Genomic DNA, 21,106 nt, shown 5'->3' on the forward strand with positions numbered 1-21,106 from the left:
CATTTGAATAGTGTTTTCCCAAACAAGAGAGACCCAGGGAATATCTTTTTGATTAAAGAATTTGTCAAGATTTTTCAGCAGGTGGGCTTCATTCTGTTTTTGCAGATCAATTACTCCCAAGCCACCTTCCTCTTTAGGAATACAAACCATCTCCCAAGCAGCTTTTGGGATTTTCTTGGAGTTAACATCAGAACCCTGCCAGAGGCAGTGCTTTCTGAATTTGTCAATTTGTTTAATGACTCCTTTAGGCAGGGCAAGAGAGCAGAGATGGAAGGTGGGTAGGGTCATTAGTCAACTCCAATTTGCCTGCTTGAGATAAGAAGGTAGAGGTACAAGCCAGTCTTCTTTCACACTTATTCACCAAAGGAAGAAAGTCTTCAATTCTTGGTTTAGTCAAACTTAGAGGCAGCCCCAAGTAGGTGAAAGGGAGAGATCCTTTGGAGTAGCCAAAGGTACTAGCCAAATGATTGAATTTTTCCTCAGAAAGGTTAATAGGCACCATGAGGGATTTGTTGTAATTGACTTTTAAACCAGTGGACTCAGAGAAAAGATGATAATACAGACTTCAGGAAGAACAGTTGTCTGGCATCCCCTTCCATGATGATAAACCAGTGGACTCAGAGGAGTTCAATGGGATTGGAAGAGTCAAGAGGCCATCATTTTTTGCCTTGTTGAGGATGGATTGTAGAAGATCAGCTTCAAGGACAAAGAGAAGAGGTGAGAGGGGATCACCCTGCCTCACACCTCTCTTACAGGGAATGGTCTTACCAGGAATTCCATTGAGCAACACATTTGAGGTGCCAGAACCAAGAATGTTTTGAATCCAAGACAGCCAGCGATTGCCAAAGCCTTTGGCCTCAAGAAGCTTGAGGATAGTGGAGTGCTCAATTTTGTCGAAAGCCTTTTCAAAATCAAGTTTAAGGATGATCACCTCTTTTTTGGAATGATGACAAAGATGGAGATATTCAAAGGCCCATGCAAGACAATCTTGAATGGTTCTGCTATTGATGAACCCATATTGATTTTGGTGAATTAAAGGAACGATGGAACCCTGGAGCCTGTTAGCAAGAAATTTAGTAATAATTTTTATGGAACTATTAAGAAGAGAGATGGGCCTGAAGTCAGAGACATAGGAAGGACTCTGAGATTTAGGAATCAAGGTAATGAAGGAGGAGTTGATGCTTTGAAGGCACACATTGTTGGCCTGAAAGTCCCAGCAAAGGTTGTAGAAATCAGTTTTAATTGTTGACCAACATTTCTTGATGAATTCATTGCTGAAACCATCAAGGCCGGGGGACTTGTCATTAGGGAGGTGTTTAACCACATCATCAATTTCAGCAGCAGTAAAGGGTTGCGCTAGTGATTCTAGTCCCTCATGGGTTTGGATAAGAGAAGGTAGATCAAAGAGAATTCCTTTAAAATCAGACTGCCCAATTATCTGCTTAGAAAAGTCCCAAAGCAGTTGCTCCTTATCAGAATGAGAGGTCACAGTATCCTCACTGTATGTTTTTAGGCTGGCAATCATATTTCTTCTATGCCTTATAGTGGCATTGGCATGAAAAAACTTAGTTCCAGCATCCCCCAGAGTTGCCCATTTAACAGCCCCCCTTTGCTTCCAATAAATTCTCTGTTGTTCAAGTAATGCCAATAGCAGAAACTGCAGAGTTTCCAGATCTCTATATTCCTCCAAAGTTTCCAGAAACTGCAGAGTTGTAGAGATGTTTGCAATGCTAGTCTTAAGGTTGGAAAGACTAGAAGTCCAAACTTTGAGGGCTCCTCTTAGATTCTTGAATTTGCTCGTGATAATTCTAGCTTTGTCTGTCAGGTGAGGAGAGGCAGACCAGTTTTCATTCAATAGGGCTTGAAAATCATTCTTAAGCAACCAAAAATTTTCAAATCTGAAGATATGAGCTTTCGGAATATCAGTTGAAATTGAGATGATCAAAGGACTATGGTCAGAGACTTCCATTGCTAGAGCTTTACAGGTGGTTTCAGGATAGGTGAGTGTCTAACTGTTATTGGTAAACATCCAATCAAGTTTTTCCAGGAGAGGGGGGTTTTGCATGTTGGACCAAGTAAATTTTCTCCCTTGGAGAGGAATATCAGTTAATCTCAGATGACTAATGGTGCTATTAAACATGAACATCTCATTCACATCTGCTCCTTCCCTGTTTCTATTTTCAGGATATCCGTAGAGGTTAAAGTCTCCAAGGATGATCCAATCTTCATTCTGAGGAATCTGTACAGTTTTGAGCCAATTAGTGAACTCCCTTTTCCCTTCTGTGACACAGGGTCCATAGACGTTCATCAAGGTCCAATCGTTATCATTAAGTCTGGAGGGAAACTGATAACCAAGGTAGTGCTGTTAGCAAATTTAAGAGTACCAGAGAATAACACAGCTTTCCAAGCAACTAAAAGTCCCCCAGAGGCACCCACCGAGGGCAAAAAAAAAAAAAAAGGAACTCATCAAAAGGAGCTGGTAAAATTTTCTTGACAAAGGCTTGATCATGAGTTCTTTTTTGAGCAGCATGGGACATTGGAACATCCTTTCATCTTCCTCCAACCAAACGGCCCGCCGTATCCTAATCTCCCCACGCACACCCACTACGCCACGCAGTTAGTAGTTTCGTGCCATGATGCATGCATGCTAAATTGCTAATCAAGACGGGACTCCAAGAGGCAACGACCTATGCACGCACCGCACGCAAAGGTCGCAACTCTCGCAAGCGTGTATCGTCATGGCGTCCCGCCTCTGCCCTAGGCCTTAGCCGTGGCACGATGTATCGCCGTTACTATATAAGCGCACTCCTATGCACAAGTGCTAGATACCCACATGTGCAAAATTAAACGAACACTGATCGACGATAACGTTGCAAGATTGCATCTTGTCGATCGATCATCGTAAACGTTGGCTTGTTAGCTTGTATATACACACAGACACAATGGCGAGCAGACGGGCGATCTTGTTGGGTTTGGCCGTCGTGGCCCTAGCGGCTGCCGCATTCGTGCGAACCGGCGACGGCGCCGGCGAGGCCGGCAACAACGCCGCTGCCTTTGCCAAGGCGAGCGGGACGCGCTTCACGCTAGGTGGGCGGCCGTTCTACTCGAACGGGTTCAACGCGTACTGGCTCATGTACATGGCGTCGGACCCGGCCGACCGGAGCAAGGCGACGGCCGCGCTGGATGAGGCGGCCCGCGTCGGCGCCACGCTGGTGCGGACGTGGGCGTTCAGCGACGGGGGCTACCGGGCGCTGCAGGTGTCGCCCGGGGTGTACAACGAGGAGGTGTTCAGGGTATGTATGTCGTATCGGACGGCGGTCGAACTATTAGCTCAATCAAGTTATATCATATTATTATTTACATATATAGCAACTTAATTGCTCTCCTTCTATATATTTCGGCTTTTCGGCTCTGATTTTTGTATGCTATATATATGCATGGATGAATGGATTTTGTGCATTATTGTGCTCTGAAATTTTTCTTCAGTTTGCCAACATTGACAGATATAGTATCCACGATGGTAATAAAGTAACATCATGTTGTTGTAAAGAAAACAGTAACATCATGTTCTCTCTGTATAACTCTCAGGGTCTGGACTATGTGATATCCGAAGCAAAGAAGCGCAGGATCCATTTGATTCTGAGCCTGGTGAACAACTGGGATGGGTACGGCGGGAAGAAGCAGTACGTGCAGTGGGCAAGGGACCAGGGGCACAACCTGAATTCTGATGATGACTTCTTCACAAATAGCGTGACCAAAGGGTTCTACAAGAACCATGTCAAGGCCCGTCCACCACTCCATCATAGTCCATAATGTGTAAATAATCATATGCACTATAGCATTTATCTCAAGACACCTGATGCACCATTCTGTGTGCCCACATTCACAGGCGGTCCTCACTCGAGTGAACAAGATCACCGGAGTGGCGTACAAGGACGACCCGACCATCTTCGCGTGGGAGCTCATGAACGAGCCTCGCTGCCAGAGCGACCTCTCCGGGAAGACTCTGCAGGCGTGGATCACGGAGATGGCCGGCTACGCCAAGTCCGTGGATCCCAACCACATGCTGGAGATCGGGCTCGAAGGCTTCTACGGCGAGTCCACGCCTGACCGCAAGCACAACTTCAACCCGGGCGGCTACACCGTCGGCACCGACTTCATCTCCAACAACCTCATCCCCGGCATCGACTTCGCCACGATCCACTCCTACCCCGACCAATGGTAAGTTCTAACGACACTCAAGGTACATGCGTGAATGCACGGCGACCGCGCTGAGAACGGCGGTGCAGGGTGCCCGGCGCGAGCAACGACGCGCAGGTGGCGTTCATGCGGCGGTGGATGGCGTCGCACGCCGGCGACGCCGCGGCGGTGCTGCGGAAGCCGCTGCTGGTGGCGGAGTTCGGCTGGTCCGCGCGGTCCAACGGCTACACGGTGTCCATGCGGGACGCCTACTTCCGCATGGTGTACGACGCGATCTACGCGTCGGAGAGCGCGGGAGGCCCGCTCGCGGGGGGCCTCTTCTGGCAGGTGATGGTGCCCGGGATGGAGAGCTGGACCGACGGATACGACGTCGTGCTCGACCGCAGCCCGTCCACGGCCGCCGTCGTCAGCCAGGAGTGCGCCCGGATCACCGGCCTCAACCAGGTGTCCTAGTCGTACTGGTTCATGCCAACACGCACGTTGTAACTGTAATTCAAGAGCCACGGGCCAATTGATGTGCTCTAATGATTTAGAGTCATTCTAAGAGCCTCCTTATATTCTTCTTAATTTATATAAATAGGTATTTTAGCGAAAAATAACTAAAGGTTTTGTTAATTAGATCTTCAAATATTGTCATCCTCTATTATCAAATTCTAGAGTGCATGACATATATAAGAAAAAAAAGATTGGAAAGATAGAGAAAATATTTTTTATTTGAATGACTCTCTAAACGATGATTTAGAGAGTAAATTTAAGAAAGACTCTAGAGACACTTAATACGTCCAAATCTTCGAAGGGAGAAATAGACAGAAGATGACTAGAAATTAAATATGAAAGGTAACTGATCTTAGCAATCATTTTCACGATATTAGTTAGGGGTGACATAATCAACCCTCAAATCTCTACTAGTGTTAAAATGTCCACTAAATCTATTACGTTTTTCTGTATTTTCCAGTTTGGATGAAAATCGGCTTGGCTTCATGATTAAATAGTGGCATTTGAACCAGGGGTAAGGGCAACAACAATTCAAGCACACACCATCGTCAGCTGAACAAAAAAGTTGAAAAACACGTAGGCATGAAAAACTAGGCTACTAAGGGCAGTCCCAATGAAAGAAACTAGTAGTTTCTATAACATAGGATATCGTACCAAAAAAGTACTGCTTTCCAACCCATGGTTTCTATAAGTAATAACTATTTTCTCTTTCTCTCTCCCAACTCTATCTTTTCCTCCAATGAGAGTGCGACACGAGCTCCCTAGAAACTGGTGGTTTCTCCCCAATGGCGATTTCATGGTTTCTTGGTGCATTGGGTCAAGAGTAGACCTGGTTTCTTCATGAAGAAACCATTTCTATGATTTTTGCTCTCTTTCTTCATTAATTACGTTGCCATGTCAGCATTTTGTCTACGTGGCAAGTCATTTAATGAGGATAAAAACCATCATCAATGCACCATTGGGACTGCCCTAAGGGCTTCCCCAATGCAAGCAGATAGAATCATTAGCCTAGTATAAAAGTAGACTTCCACCTATGCAAGAAGATGAAACGAAGCAATACTCCATTCAATATTCAGCATGATCGCTGGTGGGTTTCTAGACTGATAAGCTCGGCTGGTGCTAATTTATTATGAGAGAAAGACACGATTAGCTAACTGATAAGTCCTGATTAAAACCAACGAACGAACGTGATAGCCTTTTTCCTTGTCTGCACCCAAAGCTCTCGATAGGAACCAGTACTTCTGCTATGTGTCATGTGTCAGACTAAGCCGTAGGAGCTTCTGACCACCAGCCTCCGCCACACTATCACGTTGGGGAAGGCCTAACCCACCCAACGCTAGCCAGACCTCCTCCTTGCATTTCTCAGAGCGGGTCTCTTTCAAAGGTATCATGACAACAAGCACAGGCTAGCGCTTTTGAGGCAGCGTTTCTCTTCTATAACAAGGGTGCTCCAATCTTTTGTTAGTTTGGGCAATTGCTATATATCTTTGCAGACTACTCCATATAGGTTACTCTGATACTCTGCGAAACCACCTACCTATTACATAGAGCTTTAAGTCTACATGAAAGGTTAGAGCTAGTGGCTATGTTGGTGCGTCGGGGCTGCTCTAAGCGGCAAGCAAAGAGTCTCGCCAGGTACAAATTGCTCGTTGGCACTTGGCCCAGTATAGAAATCACGCCTAAACAAAGATCTCTTGTGATAACTTAAAAAAGTGGTTCCCTGACGAAATGTTGCATCAAACGAAACTTATCGTCGAGGGCTCGAGGCGACGACACGCATGTGTCCGCGTTTAGGCGTCCCACCTTGCGCGCGCCCAGATGCTCCCACCTTGCGCGCCCCCATTGGGCAGCCCGTCGCGTCGCAGGCCGTCAGCGTCGTGCGGAGGCCGCCACGTTGCGCGCTCCGGAGCGGCGGAGCCCACCACCACACCACACCATGTTCTGTCCAACGAACGGGAGCTGGAAGAAAAAAAGCCTTGTCCCACCCGCGCGCTGCACCCAGCAGATCTTGTGACTCGCTGACATGCCGGCCCCGCCGGCAATTCGATCATCGCAGCCCCAGTCCCAGCACGAGAAGAGGAATCACCCACCGAATCAGCGGTGGCCGGTGGGCAGGCGCGAGATCTTATAGGTGTACGGGTGCCGCGTGCGCGAGGCCAGAGCCAAAGGGGGGCTAGTTTATTACCCGGCGCGCACTCAACTCCGTTGAGATTTCGTCGCGGCCTCGGGCCTGGCGGGCGTTTTAAACGCCCCCACACGGCTCCTCGGGAGCGACACCTGTCCACCCATTCCCCCCGGCCTCGCCTCGCCGCCACGGTCTTGATCTCCCGCACCCGCGGCCAGACACCAACGCGCGTCTTCCACCTCGCTTCTCAGGTTTCCCCCACCAAATTCCTCTTGATCCACGGAATTCCCCTCGCTAATTCTGGTATCTCCTGTCGCTAAGCCACTCTACTCCGCCTAACCCCTGCTCTGAGCTCACCTGATTGGCGGCTCCGTTCGGCCTCTGGGCGTGCGCGTGCTTGAGAGGGCTCTTTCGAAGCGTCGATTGGGTTGAGTTTGCTGACCGACGCGAATCAGGGATGAATTTCCCGGGAGGAAGCGGGAAGCGGCAGCAGGAGCCGGAGCACCTGCCGCCGATGACGCCGCTCCCGCTGGCTCGGCAGGGGTCGGTGTACTCGCTCACGTTCGACGAGTTCCAGAGCTCGCTCGGCGGGGCCGCCAAGGACTTCGGGTCCATGAACATGGACGAGCTCCTCCGCAGCATCTGGTCGGCGGAGGAGATACACAACATCGCGGCCGCGGCCGCCAACGCGTCGGCGGCGGCGGACCACGCCGCGCGGGCGTCGTCCATCCAGCACCAGGGCTCGCTCACCCTCCCCCGCACGCTCAGCCAGAAGACCGTCGACGAGGTCTGGCGGGACCTCATGTGCGTCTGCGAAGGACCCTCCGCCGCGCCCGCCGAGGCTGCGGCGCCGCCCACGCCGGCCCAGCGGCAGCCCACGCTCGGGGAGATCACGCTGGAGGAGTTCCTCGTCCGCGCCGGTGTGGTGAGGGAGGACATGACGGCGCCGCCGCCTGTACCGCCGGCGCCGGTGTGCCCGCCTCCTCCTCCGCAGCCGCCAATGCTGTTTCCCCATGGCAATGTGTTTGCTCCCTTGGTGCCTCCGCTGCAATTCGGGAATGGGTTGGTGTCGGGGGCTGTCGGTCAGCAGCAGGGAGGTGGCCCTGCGGCCCCGACGGTATCGCCGCGGCCGGTGACGGCCAGCGGGTTAGGGAAGATGGAATCGCCATCACCGGTTCCGTACGTTTTCGGTGGTGGTTTGAGGGCAAGGAAGCCACCAGCCATGGAGAAGGTAGTTGAGAGGAGGCAGCGCCGGATGATCAAGAACCGGGAGTCGGCCGCGAGGTCGCGTCAGAGGAAACAGGTAATGTTCTGTCTGTAAGTACATTAGTTTCCTGCTTACTAGTAACAGTTATACTGACACGTGTACCAGTGTAAGTTTAATGTTTACTGTATGTTTTATTTTTCCTCAACATGTTAAGTATTGTAAGAACGGTGTTGAGAAAATCTCACCATGGCAATTCTTTTGCATCAGATTTGCTTGAAATAAACTAGAATTTGTGACTTAATAGTGTGTATAGTAATAGTTATGCTACATTGGTATAATAAGACTATAATCATTCGAACTTATCAATTATTTGCAAAATAATAATATAAACTGCTGAAGTGCTGATGTCTTGGAGATGTAGGATGTAGGAATCTAAGTGAAAGCTATTTTTGAATGAATCTAGTCTCTTTTCTCTCAGGTTTCTAAAACTACTGTCGATTTTTAGACATAATTCTAAAACCCCACGCTCACTAGAATCGACAGACTACTATGTACCCCCTAGTGGGAGCTGTCCTTCCCATCGTGTTTCTTGCACTCCCTTCCTTCGCTCATGTCGGATCATACACCGCTGCTACTCCAGGGACAACTTGACCACAATCACAGCACTTCCTTCCGCTTTGAAAATTACTGGACTAAGATGGATGGCTTCCAAGATCTTGTTCACGACATTTGGAATAGACCGGTCACCACCGCTCTCCCAATCAAACGCTTGCATATCAAAATGGCGCGTGTGGCAAAAGGTATCAAGCGTTGGAAGAAAGAGAAGATAGGGGATACAAGTATGCAGCTCGCCATAGTGAAAGAAGTGCTACTACAATTAGAAGCAGCCCAAGAGCATAGGTTGCTCACTGCCATAGAACTTCACCTATGTCGCCACCTCAAAGCCCGTAGCACTGGACTCGCGGCCATCGAAAAATCAAGAATCAGACAGAGATCGAGACTAACGTACATTCGCTGTGGGGATGCTAACACAAAGTTCTTCCACACTCGAGCAAACGCACGCCGGAGAAAGAATTACATACATTGTCTACATACGGATTGGGGGGTCGCGGTGGCTCATCAAGAGAAAGAAAAGGTCATTCGTGAGTATTTTAAAAATCACATTGGCGCCGCGACGCAGAGAGTTTCAACACTAAATTGGCAATCCCTTGGATACAACCAACACGATCTCTCCGATCTAGAGTTGCCTTTCTCCCAGGAAGAGATAAAATACAACATATATTCCATGCCTTCCGACAAAGCACCAGGACCGGATGGTTTCACGGGGGCCTTCTTCAAAGCGTGTTGGGAAATCATTAAGGATGATATAAAGGCGGCATTGAACAGCCTATTCAACTTGAACGCCCAGGGCTTCGAATGGCTAAATTCGGCTTGCATCATCCTCCTACCCAAAAAGGCAGATGCAACAAGAGTTACAGATTTCAGACCCATCAGCCTCGTCCACAGCATTGCGAAGATCTTCTCTAAGGTGTTAGCAAACAGACTTGCCCCCCGACTCAACCAACTTGTCTCCAATTGCCAGAGCGCATTCATAAAAAAGAGAAGCATCCATGATAACTTCCTATACGTCCAGGGCGCGGTTCAAAGGTTGCACAAGCAAAAGATACCGGCTTTATTCATGAAACTAGACATACACAAGGCTTTTGATACGGTTCATTGGGGGTACCTGCTCGAGATTCTGCAAGCCCTAGGCTTCGGACAACGATGGCGAGAATGGATCTTTATCCTCCTGCGTACATCCACTTCCACACCCTTGATTAGTGGGCAACAAGGGACCCCTTTTAGCCATGCCAGAGGCGTCTGTCAAGGAGACCCACTCTCACCCATGTTATTCATCCTTGCTATGGACCCGCTTCAACGGCTGCTTGACCGGGCAACCGAACATGGGGTACTCACCCCCCTACCAATCGCGGCGGCAAAATGGAGAACCTCCATGTATGCGGATGATGCCGCCATTTTCATCAGCCCCACAAAAGACGATGTTCAAGCCGTCAAAGCCATCTTGAACGCTTTTGGATCATTCTCGGGACTACATATCAATCTACAAAAGAGCTCGGTGCACCCAATCAGCTGCGCAGACGTTGATCTAGACCAAGCCCTCTCACCCTTCAACGGTCATAGAGGGACCTTCCCTTGCAAGTACTTGGGCTTGCAACTCCACATCAGAGCACTGCAAAAGATACACGTGCAACCTCTCATAGACCGTATCGGGCAGAGGTTACCCAAATGGAAAGGAAGATGGCTTAACAGAGCGGGACGTCTCACTCTAGTAACATCTGTCCTCTCCTCCATGCCAACCTACCACCTCACGGTGTTTCCTCTAGCTGCATGGGCTAAGAAAAAGATTGACAAAATCAGGAGATCGTTCCTCTGGAAGGGGGAGGAGAACGCCAATGGCGGACACTGCCTTGTTAACTGGCCAACTGTTACCAGGCCAAAAGATCTGGGTGGTTTAGGCGTCATCGACCTTGATAGATTTGGGAGAGCCGTCCGGTTACGATGGCTTTGGCAGGAATGGATGGACGACTCCAAGCCTTGGAATGGCTCCGAGCTTCCATGCTCTGATGATGACCGTCTCCTCTTCAACTCCTCAATCATTATAACTTTGGGGGATGGTGCAAAGACTAGTTTTTGGCACCAAAATTGGCTCGATGGACACGCGCCGAGGTACTTAGCACCAAACTTGTTTTGCCTAGTTTCAAGGAAAAACCGAACGGTGAAACAAGAGCTCCGGAACAACAATTAGATACGCAAGCTACAGAGGAAAATCACCTCCGCTGTCCACATTGAGGAGTTTGTGTCCCTTTGGATACGAATACAAGATGTGCACTTGCAGCAGGGCGTCCAGGACACCATCACCTGGCAGTGGACCGGTGATGGGAAATACTCCACCCGCTCGGCCTACAGAATACAGTTCAGAGTCTCGCTCGCCTCATTCAGTACAGAGTTGATCTGGAATGCGCATGTGGAGAACAAATGCAAGATTTTTGCCTGGATCTTAGTGCAAGATAACATTCTAACGACACAAAACCTACAGAGGAGAGGGTGGCCACACCATCAACAATGCGTGCTCTGCAATGGCCCTTTAGAGACCGGCCTCCACCTATGCCTATGTTGCCCCTTCGCTAAGGGGGTTTGGAATCATATCCTATTGTGGGAGAACTTCACTCAGATCCAGCAGCAACCCCAGGTGCAACCCACCGATATCAGATCATGGTGGGAAGAGGTGACGACGAAAGTGCCAAGATCAGAACGTAGGAGGCTGAACGGGGTACTAATCTACACCTTCTGGAACATTTGGAAAGAAAGAAATAGGAGAATCTTCGACAACAAGATACAGACGGTGCCGCAGGTGGCCTCAAAGATAAAGGATGATATAGAGCAAAGGAAGAGAGCAATCGATTATATGTAGCAGATGACCCCTCTCCGGTGGGCCGGGTGTTTTACATGCTTGAAGGGGGGGTTCCTTTCCTATCCTCGACTAACTTAGTTTGTACATAAACTCTCTTTTCCCCACTTAATTGAAAGGCAGAGCTCCTGCCATTGCGTTCAAAAAAAATAATTGTACTTTGTAATATTTCCCAGGCATATATAATGGAGCTGGAAGCTGAGGTGGCAAAACTTAAAGAGCTGAACGATGAATTGGAGAAGAAGCAGGTATGCTCATACAATGTTTGCATTTTTATTTCTTGGGTCGCATTCATATCAACTTATGAAAGTATTTCTTCTAAAATAGTTTAATTAATATCCATACTTGAAATTGGGACTGTTTGGGATTCCAGAGAACCTTATGTACTTTAGCACATTGTCACATCTTTTTTATCAATACTTGTACATTATTTACTTTATTAGGTTTTCAAAAGGTCAAGTTGTCATTTTCTTATTTCGCCTTTGGTGTCCCAGCATAGCAGGTCCCAAGCCCTGGTAAAGGAGGAGGGTTGTGTTAGGCGTGGCGAGCCAATGTAAAAACTTAGCCACTTTAATGGAGATGAAACCCGAAAGAAAATCGTTGGGGCGTAACCCTCTTAGCGACGCGCCATATCGGAACCCGGGTATGGTGTTAAATGGGCAAGGGCCGGGTCGTCACCCCTGTGACGCGCCGTGTCGTGATCTGGGCATGGTGTCAAGTGACCAAGGATCGGGTCGTCGCTTCCTTAGTGGCGCGCTACATCGGCGCCCGGGTGTAGTGAAAAATGAGCAAGGGTCTTCGCATCTGAGTCGACGGGTGCGAAGGGTAAGGAAGCTAGTCGAACCAACTAGGATCCGTTTAGGTAGTTGGAATGTAGGATCACTTACAGGTAAGTTAAGAAAATTAGTTGATTCCGCGATTAGGAGACGTGTAAATATATTATGCGTTCAAGAGACTAAATGAAAGGGTCAGAAGGCGAAGGAGGTGGACAATACAGGTTTCAAGCTTTGGTACACAGGGACAGTCGCGAATAGAAATGGAGTAGGAGTTTTGATTGATAAGAGCCTCAAGAATGGTGTGGTAGGAGTGAGAAGGCAAGGAGATAGGATTATCTTAGTCAAGCTTGTCGTTGGTGATATGATCTTAAACGTAATTAGTGCGTATGCCCTCCAAGTAGGCCTCGATGAGAGTGCTAAGAGACAGTTCTGGGAAGACTTAGATGGCCTGGTTAGAGCTATACCCAGTAGTGAGAAGCTTTTTATTGGAGGAGATCTTAATGGGCATGTAGGTACTACAAGCGTAGGTTTCGAGGCAGTTCATGGAGGTTTTGGGTATGGTAGTAGGAATCAGGAGAGGGAGGAAGTTCTAGACTTCGCGGTAGCTTTTGACCTGATGATAGCCAACACTTTTTTTAGAAAGAGAGAATCTCATCTAGTGACCTTCAGTAGCGGACAACACTGTAGCCAGATTGACTTTGTCCTCGCAAGAAGAAAGGACAAACGAGCATGCTTGGATTGCAAGGTGATACCAAGGGAGTGTGTTGTTTCTCAACATAAGCTTTTGGTGGCAGATATTCGTTTTCAGGTGCGTACCCGTAGGGATAAACAAGCTAAGATTGAAAGAACAAAGTGGTGGAAACTGAAAGGGGAGACGTCAGAAGTATTTAGGGAAAGGGTTATCAAAGAGGGCTCTTGGAAAGAAGAAGGCGACATAAACAACATGTGGAACAAGATGGCAACCAACATTTGGAAGGTAGCCTCAGAGGAGTGTGGAGTAACCAAAGGAAGGGGACGCGAGGCTAAAGATACTTGGTGGTGAAACGAGGAAGTCCAAAGGGCTATTAAGGAGAAGAAAGAATGCTATAGACGCTTGTACTATGACAGAAGTGTGGACAACATAGAGAAGTACAAGGTGGCGAAGAAGACTGCAAAGCGAGCTGTAAGTGTGGCAAAGGGTAGAGCGTACGAGGATCTTTACCAATATTTGAGTACGAAGGAAGGAGAGAAGAACATTTATAGGATGACTAGGGTTCGTGAGAGAAAGACACGGGACTTCAACCAAGTTAAGTGCATTAAGGATGAAAGGGAGCATCTCTTGGTGAAGGAGGATGAGATCCGACATCGATGACAAGAGTATTTTGATAAATTATTCAATGGTGAAAATATGGATACAACCTTTCGGTTGGATGACTCTTTTGATGACACCAATAGGCGCTTTGTGCGGAGAATCCAAGAATCTGAGGTCAGAGAGGCGTTGAAAAGGATGAAAGGAGGTAAGGCGACAGAACCAGATGGTATCCCAATCGAGGTGTGGAGATGCCTCGGGGACATAGCTATAGTATGGCTAACCAAGCTGTTCAACCATATTTTTCGATCGAACAAGATGCCTGATGAGTGGAGGAGAGGTATATTGGTACCGATCTACAAGAATAAAGGGGATATTCAAAGTTGTACGAATTACCGGGGAATTAAGTTGATGAGCCATACTATGAAGCTATGGGAGAGAGTTATCGAGCATCGCTTGAGAGCAATAACGCGGGTCTCTATGAACCAATTTGGTTTTATACCCGGAAGGTCAACCATGGAAGCCATTTTCTTAGTAAGACAAGTTATGAAGCGGTATAGGGAGAAGAAGAAGGACCTACATATGGTTTTTATTGACTTGGAGAAGGCTTATGATAAAATACCAAGAAATGTTATGTGGTGGGCTTTGGACAAACATAAAGTCCCAACGAAGTACGTCGGGCTCATTAAGGACATGTACAACAATGTTGTGACTAGAGTTCGAACAAGTGATGGAGACACGGATGACTTTTCGATTAGGATAGGACTACATCAAGGATCAGCTTTGAGCCCTTATTTGTTTGCTTTAGTGATGGATAAGGTCACAAGGGACATACAAGGGACATCCCTTGGTATATGCTTTTCGCGGACGATGTAGTGCTAGTTGATGAAAGCCGGACAGGAGTGAATCAGAAACTGGAGTTATGGCGGGAGACTTTGGAGTCCAAAGGTTTTAGACTCAGTAGAACTAAAACTGAGTATATGAGATGTGACTTCGGCACTACTACTCGGGAGGAGGAAGATGTTAGTTTGGAAGGTCAAGTAGTGCCTAGGAATGATACCTTTTGATATTTAGGATCAATGCTACAGAGGGACGGGGATATTGATGAAGATGTTAGCCATAGAATCAAAGCAGGGTGAATGAAGTGGCGGCAAGCGTCTGGTGTCCTATGTGACAAAAGGGTACCACAGAAGCTAAAAGGCAAGTTTTATAGGACGGCGATTAGACCTGCTATGTTGTATGGTGCAGAATGTTGGCCTACGAAAAGACGACATGTTCAACAGCTAAGTGTCGCGGAAATGCGTATGTTGCGTTGGATTTGCGGTCATACAAGAAGGGATCGAGTTCGGAACGATGATATACGTGAGAGATTAGGGGTAGCGCCAATTGAAGAAAAGCTTGTCCAACACCGGCTGAGATGGTTTGGACATGTGCAACGAAGACCTCTAGATGCATCGGTGCGTAGTGGAATCTTAAGTCAGGATAGTAACGTGAAGAGAGGCAGAGGAAGACCGAAGTTGACTTGGGTAGAGGCAATAAAAGGAGACTTGAAAGGATGGAATATACCCAAAGACTTAGCCTTAGATAGGAGTGCTTGGAAGACAACTATTCACGTGCCTGAACCTTGATTGCTTCTGATGGGTTTCAACTCTAGCCTACCCTAACTTGTTTAGGACTTAAAGGCTTTGTTGTTGTTGTTGTATTTTTTGCCGATCACCATAGTACATTTAGTTTTCAGCAAAAGGAACTATGGAGCACTTTTGTGATGATAATTTTAATGATAATCACCATAGAGCATTTGACAAAGTGAAATGCATTCAAAGTCCATCATATTAAAGAACCATAGAACTTTAGTGTGCATCTCGTTCATAAGAGTTGTCCTTTTCCTCTGTAATTTCCTCTTAAATTAGTTTACCAGCCAAAGAATTGTTATAACTGCCATTTATGACTAGTTGCTTGCCTGCTTTCTATGAAATCTTCTTCGATTCTGATTCATGTTAATATAGCTTATTGTCAATAATATTTCCGTTGAACTAGAACATGTGAGCTTTGCAGCCTCTTGTCTGACTATTTTCTGTGTAGTGCGATCGCAATCTTTACATATGTTTGTTTAGTAACCGACTATCTTTTCTAATTTGCAGGTCGAAATGTTGGAGAAGCAAAAGAATGAGGTAATTTCTTCCCATTTTGAAGAGGCTACTTTTGCTCTGGTTACATGTATAGGCTCTTTCGTTTCATTACTAGCAGCGAACTTGGTTGATGTAAACAAAATTGTTTTCTACAATAGCAATTCTATAATCTGTTGATTCCCTTGTCATGAAGTATTACAGTCAACCCTATCAACATCATGAATATAGTATAGCTCAATGATCATATCACTTTGCCTCTTTTGTTTACTTGATTGGAAATGGATGGTTTGAAACCTCAACTATTATTGTTGAATAAAATAGAAGTTTTCTAAACTTGTGGTTTCCGTGACTTGGTTCATATGAGAAATGTTATAGTCCATTGACAGCTACTGATATCCAAAGAGTTCTGCGTTCAAACTATCAGTCTATCATGCTCATATTTGACTAAAGCTGTATAGAAACTGAAAAATGATTAAGGCCAGAACCGATGTGGATGTGATTAATTGTATTTTTCCTACAACTGGGGCTAAGGTGGTGGCATTTAAGCTGGTTAAATGATTTCAGAATTCTCTAAATTGATTGGCCAACTTCCACAACTGTTGTCGCCATGCAGTCTGTGCTTTTCTGTATGCAGTTTGCCTGTTGATACTAATGTTGTCTTGTAAAGTTACCTATGTTTTTGTCAATGTTTTGCTCAAGCTCTTCCCACTATTTGAATAGTTGTACTGTCTATTTGTGATCTTATGCTGATCTAAGAAAACTGAACGGCCAAGAAAATATGCAGCTCCTATTTTACCACCGGATGTGCTGATGTTATGAGAAATGAGACCAATAAGATTGATGGGCAATTGCATCTTCCTAGCTTCATTTCAAAATTATGCATAGTAAAGTTTCATGGTTATGGATTTTACTTGATTAAAAAAAATCAGTGGATGTTGCTCTATCTGACATTCCATGAGATTCGTGGCCAATTTTATTTAGCTTTTTTTGTTGTGGACTGTCCCCCTGTTGACTAATCAGTATAAACTCTTCTGGAGACACCCTTTGTTTTTTATGCATGGTAAACCACTATTTATTTGTTTTGTATAGAACTTCATGTTCTGACTCTTGCAAGTTTCAATTTACATAATTATGTTTTGCTAAAAAAGGAAAAAGGATTAGACCACTGCTGTTATTACCGAATCACTACTTCTGTACAGAAAAGCATACCTCAGATCCTGTTTGCTCAAACATAACAATGTTTTGATGGTTGTTGCAGGTCCTGGAGAGAATGAGACGGCAAGTTGGACCCACGGCAAAGAGAATTTGTCTGCGAAGGACATTGACAGGTCCGTGGTAAGCTGTAGATCTGTACGGCTGTACCTAGCAATATCACTCGTGAAGGAGTGTACGGAGTATATAGTAGGTGAAGATGAACACACAATGGCCAGAGTTGCCCTTGTTGACATAGCCATTAATCCAGAGCTTCAGTCCCATAGGCGGATAGATTGCCTGTGATTTTCACCTAATAGGTTTTGGCCATTTGCAAAAAATGTTCGGTCGAATAGAGGGTTTATATGTAGATTCAGTCCGGTTAGTTTATTGACCCGGTAGAGTGCTTATACTCCATACTGCTTCTTCAGGCTTTCTGGTTTGGTGTGATACCATATGACTGTATCATCAGTCCTTGTGCTTTGTAAAACCAATCTGTTTATGATGTAGACTTTAGAACTGCAGATGTCCGTTGTGCCCAAACCTATAGACATTGCTTAAGAAAGGAGTATCTTGCTGTATACTTATCAGTTGAAGATGTTTGGCTTGCCACCCAGATTTTGCAACCAAATTGGCAGGGTGTATGACAGATGAGAGTCTGCAACTCCATTCCGGGCATCGTCGGAGATGCTCGCTGCTCGCCGGTCGCGTCGCTTTTGTTGTGCTTTGATTGGAAGGGAATCAGTGAGTGCCTTCAATCATACGATGCTACAAACCTATGCATGGTCCCTGTGAGCTCGTGTGGTGTGCTTGGCTGGGAGCTCGTGTAGCGGTTCGGCTGGCCAGCAGTGGGACACGCAGGCGTGCCATGTTCGCTGTCGTGGCCGTCCTAATCGCAATTAACAGGACTCGCCGTCTAGACACGTGCAGTGTCGGAGGCATCTGTCAGATCAGTTGGCCATCTAGGCCCGTGTAAACGCATCGAGGAGCCCTGCATCTCCCCGGCTGGTCAGGAAACCAGCCGGGAATCACTGTGCCGGGCTGGAAAACACTGTTTACTCTCTCTCAATTGCTTCAGATCAATCAGATTCCTCTAAATTCCTCTGAGCGGACAGGGAATCGGTCCTGAAGACGCCTGCTGGTACGGTGCAGACGACACAAGCTGAAGACGCCGTACGCCTCGGGTACAGACTACAGAGGAACCGTCGCTCGCTCCTCCAGTCCATCAGCGCTGGCTCGAGATTACTCTGAATTATGCAAGATGAGAACGCATTAGTGCTGTAACCACATTGTTGTCTGTACTTCATTAGTTGATTAGGCAGGTGCTGGACCAGGGCCAAACAGTGCAGTTCAACAGACTGCGGTACTGCACCCGTATTGCTTGCAAGTGTCAATGCCCTCTGCCATTAAAGAGGAGCCACGGCCTGCACGGCGCACAGCACTAAGACCTTATTTAGTTCCTAAACTAAAGTTTACTCCCTGTCATATCGAAGATTTTGGACATATAAGTATTAAATATAGACTAAAAAATAATTAATTTTATAGTTTGCGACTAATTTACGAGACGGATCTTTTAAACCTAATTAATCCATAATTTGACAATGTGATGTTACAGTAACATATATGCTAATGATGAATTAATTAGGCTTAATAAATTCGTCTCACGAATTGACGACGGATTCTGTAATTTGTTTTTTTATTAGTATCAAAACACCCCGAGAGCCTCGTATGACACATGACGTGACATCCTAATGCCCTGAATTTTAACAGTGGGCCCTAAGTGGACTCCGGTGCGGCTCAGAAAAGCTGAAGTGGTTAGCGGACGACGGGACCTTGCACAAACGAGGTGCGTTACTGGCCAGCGGCTACCGTGATGCAGCCGTGCGCACCCCCACACTCCTCCCTGCCCTGTTGGCTCTTGCAGTCGGCAGCAGCTCACGTGACATGGGCAGCGAGCATGGCGCGGAGCGAAGAAGGGAGACGACTAGACGAGCGCCGCAGCAGCTAAAAGACAGCTTCGCTGCACCGAAACGACAGAAAGGGACAGCCAAACTCCAGACACCCTCTTCTCTTTCCCATTCGTCCAGACGGACCACAGCCTGTCGTCTCACTCGCAACAAACAATTCTCTGCAACACAACGCAACGCGCAGCACATGGATGTGGCAGCTGCATCAACAACACGGAGGAATTTCTTTGCACCTCTGCTGGTTTTGATGAAACTGTCTTTTTGATCTGCAGAACCAAGACAACTCTCCCAACCGATCCAATTTATTCTTGAAAAATCGTCTCCTTGCTCTTGATCTGTAAGACTATAGATTGAGAACAGATTTCAACTCTGAATTGACCACAGGTTTGTATCAAAGTTGAGGAACTGAGAAAGGATATACTATGAAGCATTCGGTTAAAAAAACAGAGAGAAAAACATGTGTGCGTATTCACCTATGGTCGTTATCCGCAGTGTAGTAGAGAAAGATAGGGCACCAATCATTTGGGATGATGAAAATTAATCTGCCTCTTGATAGGAATCATATACATACATGGAGATTAAAAGCTAATACGGATTAAGGAAGCAAGAGGATTAATAATTAACCAAAGTAATTAGGCATGATGCTTGAAACAAAGTTGTTTAGCAGTCCAAGATAAGGTGGAAGGCGGCGCCCCACCAAACCAAACATAAATTCCTGGAGGCGATCGGCGACTGGGGATTCATTGGGGATTCCTTCCTTTTGCTGTTCTGCATCTCGAATGATTGATTTTCTCTCCTCCCAATGCAAGGTAGCGGGTAGCGGCGGCTATGGGCGCCGCCGTCTCCGAGAGCTCAGTGGCGGCTGAGCGTGGACAGCGCAACCACCTGCGCCCACTGCTTCAGCCGCATCTTCACCGTCTCCGGCGGGTCGCCTGCATGAACGAACGGGTCAGATAGATATCGAAACTATAATCACGTCCAAATCCCGTTGCATTTGGATCGACACATAAGAGGTTAATTGCATACAACAAAACCTCGCACAGCGAAAAAAGTACTGTACTATCAGATTAGATGCGAGCACGCCGGAGATTACCTAGAGAGAGTATGGACATGGGGCTGCCGAGCGGCGACTCTTCGGAGGAGACCTCCGACGCGGCACAGCACGAGCACGTCAATCCCTCCGCACCGCCCGCTCCGCCGTGGACGGCGTAGTAGAGGTCGAGCGCGGGCAGCGTCTCCAGGAGGCGGTTCCTCCCGGCGCAGCCGCACGCCGCGCACCCGGAGCCGGAGCCGGCGGGGGCCGGCTCGAAGCCGAACCCCAGATCGATGCACCCGCGGAGCTCGTCGAGGTCGTCGTCTGTGACGCTCCGGACGCGCCGCAACGCCGTGCCTCCGCGGCGCATGCCCCGGCGCCGGCGCTCCCACGCCTCGTCGCGCTCGATGTCCGGCGACCACGAGTTCTGCTTCTGCAGCCCCAGCGCGGGCGCCGCGGCAGGCCCCACCTTCTTCCCGGCGCCGCCGCCGATAAGATGGCGTTGCCCCGCCTTCTCCATGGCCACGGGGGCACTGCTGCCGTATACCCTCCCACCTCCCCTCCGCCCCCTCGCAAGGCGAAGGGGGGACTTGGAGAAGCGAGCTTCGAGGTGGGTGGAGGCGGCCGCGGCGGATTTTATCCCTCCCCTCCGTCGCTGCGTTGGCGTAGCGGATGCGGGCGCGGTCAGCCGCGTGACGTCTGCCGACGTAACGAGCCGTATATATAGAGAGATTTTATCCCTCCCCTTCCTTGTACACCCTGGCCCCTGGGTATGACATCGAATCGAACGGTGGATTTTTTTTGAACTGGAAGGCAGCAAGGGTAATTATTAGGCATTTACTTCGGTCACGGGAGAGGGTGGCAGGGATGAGAAAAGGACGGCAACAAATTTTGCGCTGACACTTATGGTTATATAAAATGTCATTTTTTGAAATGAGCTGTTTGAGTTTTTTCTTGTACAAATTGGAAACCTTCGTCGATCCAGCCGTGCAAGCACACATTATGGTTCAACCACCTCTTGGTAACGTTCCATTTTGAGCTCCAGTACGTACCAAAATTACCCTTCGCAACATTTTTTTTTCTTTTCGTGGCGATCTACCCTTCGCAACATGACCAATGCCAGGCATGAATTTGCAAGCAAATTCGAACGGTTTTAGTTCAGATCTTAATCTCGCGGTGTATAGCTCACGAACCTAGTTTAACTAGGCCCGGCACGCTTTGATGGA

General features: G+C 47.5%; 3 protein-coding genes across 3 annotated transcripts; 2 read left to right on the forward strand and 1 right to left on the reverse strand.

Moving 5' to 3' along the window:
• Positions 1 to 2,833: 2,833 nt before the first annotated feature.
• Positions 2,834 to 4,815, forward strand: LOC136467815 (putative mannan endo-1,4-beta-mannosidase 9). The gene is made up of 4 exons (XM_066466606.1): positions 2,834 to 3,293; positions 3,589 to 3,783; positions 3,890 to 4,221; positions 4,290 to 4,815. The coding sequence occupies exons 1-4, from the start codon at positions 2,943 to 2,945 to the stop codon at positions 4,651 to 4,653; spliced, it is 1,242 nt and encodes a 413-aa protein (XP_066322703.1). The 5' UTR covers positions 2,834 to 2,942; the 3' UTR covers positions 4,654 to 4,815.
• Positions 4,816 to 5,957: 1,142 nt separating this feature from the next.
• LOC136467818 (bZIP transcription factor 23-like) lies at positions 5,958 to 17,470 on the forward strand. The gene is made up of 5 exons (XM_066466608.1): positions 5,958 to 6,202; positions 6,265 to 8,123; positions 11,673 to 11,744; positions 15,702 to 15,731; positions 16,948 to 17,470. The coding sequence occupies exons 2-5, from the start codon at positions 7,278 to 7,280 to the stop codon at positions 17,026 to 17,028; spliced, it is 1,029 nt and encodes a 342-aa protein (XP_066322705.1). The 5' UTR covers positions 5,958 to 6,202; positions 6,265 to 7,277; the 3' UTR covers positions 17,029 to 17,470.
• A 1,871-nt stretch (positions 17,471 to 19,341) lies between these two features.
• Positions 19,342 to 20,572, reverse strand: LOC136467822 (uncharacterized). The gene is made up of 2 exons (XM_066466614.1): positions 19,941 to 20,572; positions 19,342 to 19,779 (listed from the first exon to the last, which is right to left on the reverse strand). The coding sequence occupies exons 1-2, from the start codon at positions 20,398 to 20,400 to the stop codon at positions 19,700 to 19,702; spliced, it is 540 nt and encodes a 179-aa protein (XP_066322711.1). The 5' UTR covers positions 20,401 to 20,572; the 3' UTR covers positions 19,342 to 19,699.
• Between the last annotated feature and the right edge of the window lie 534 nt (positions 20,573 to 21,106).

Source organism: Miscanthus floridulus, chromosome 7 (genome assembly GCF_019320115.1).
Source record: "Miscanthus floridulus cultivar M001 chromosome 7, ASM1932011v1, whole genome shotgun sequence".
Classification (NCBI taxonomy): Eukaryota; Viridiplantae; Streptophyta; class Magnoliopsida; order Poales; family Poaceae; genus Miscanthus; species Miscanthus floridulus.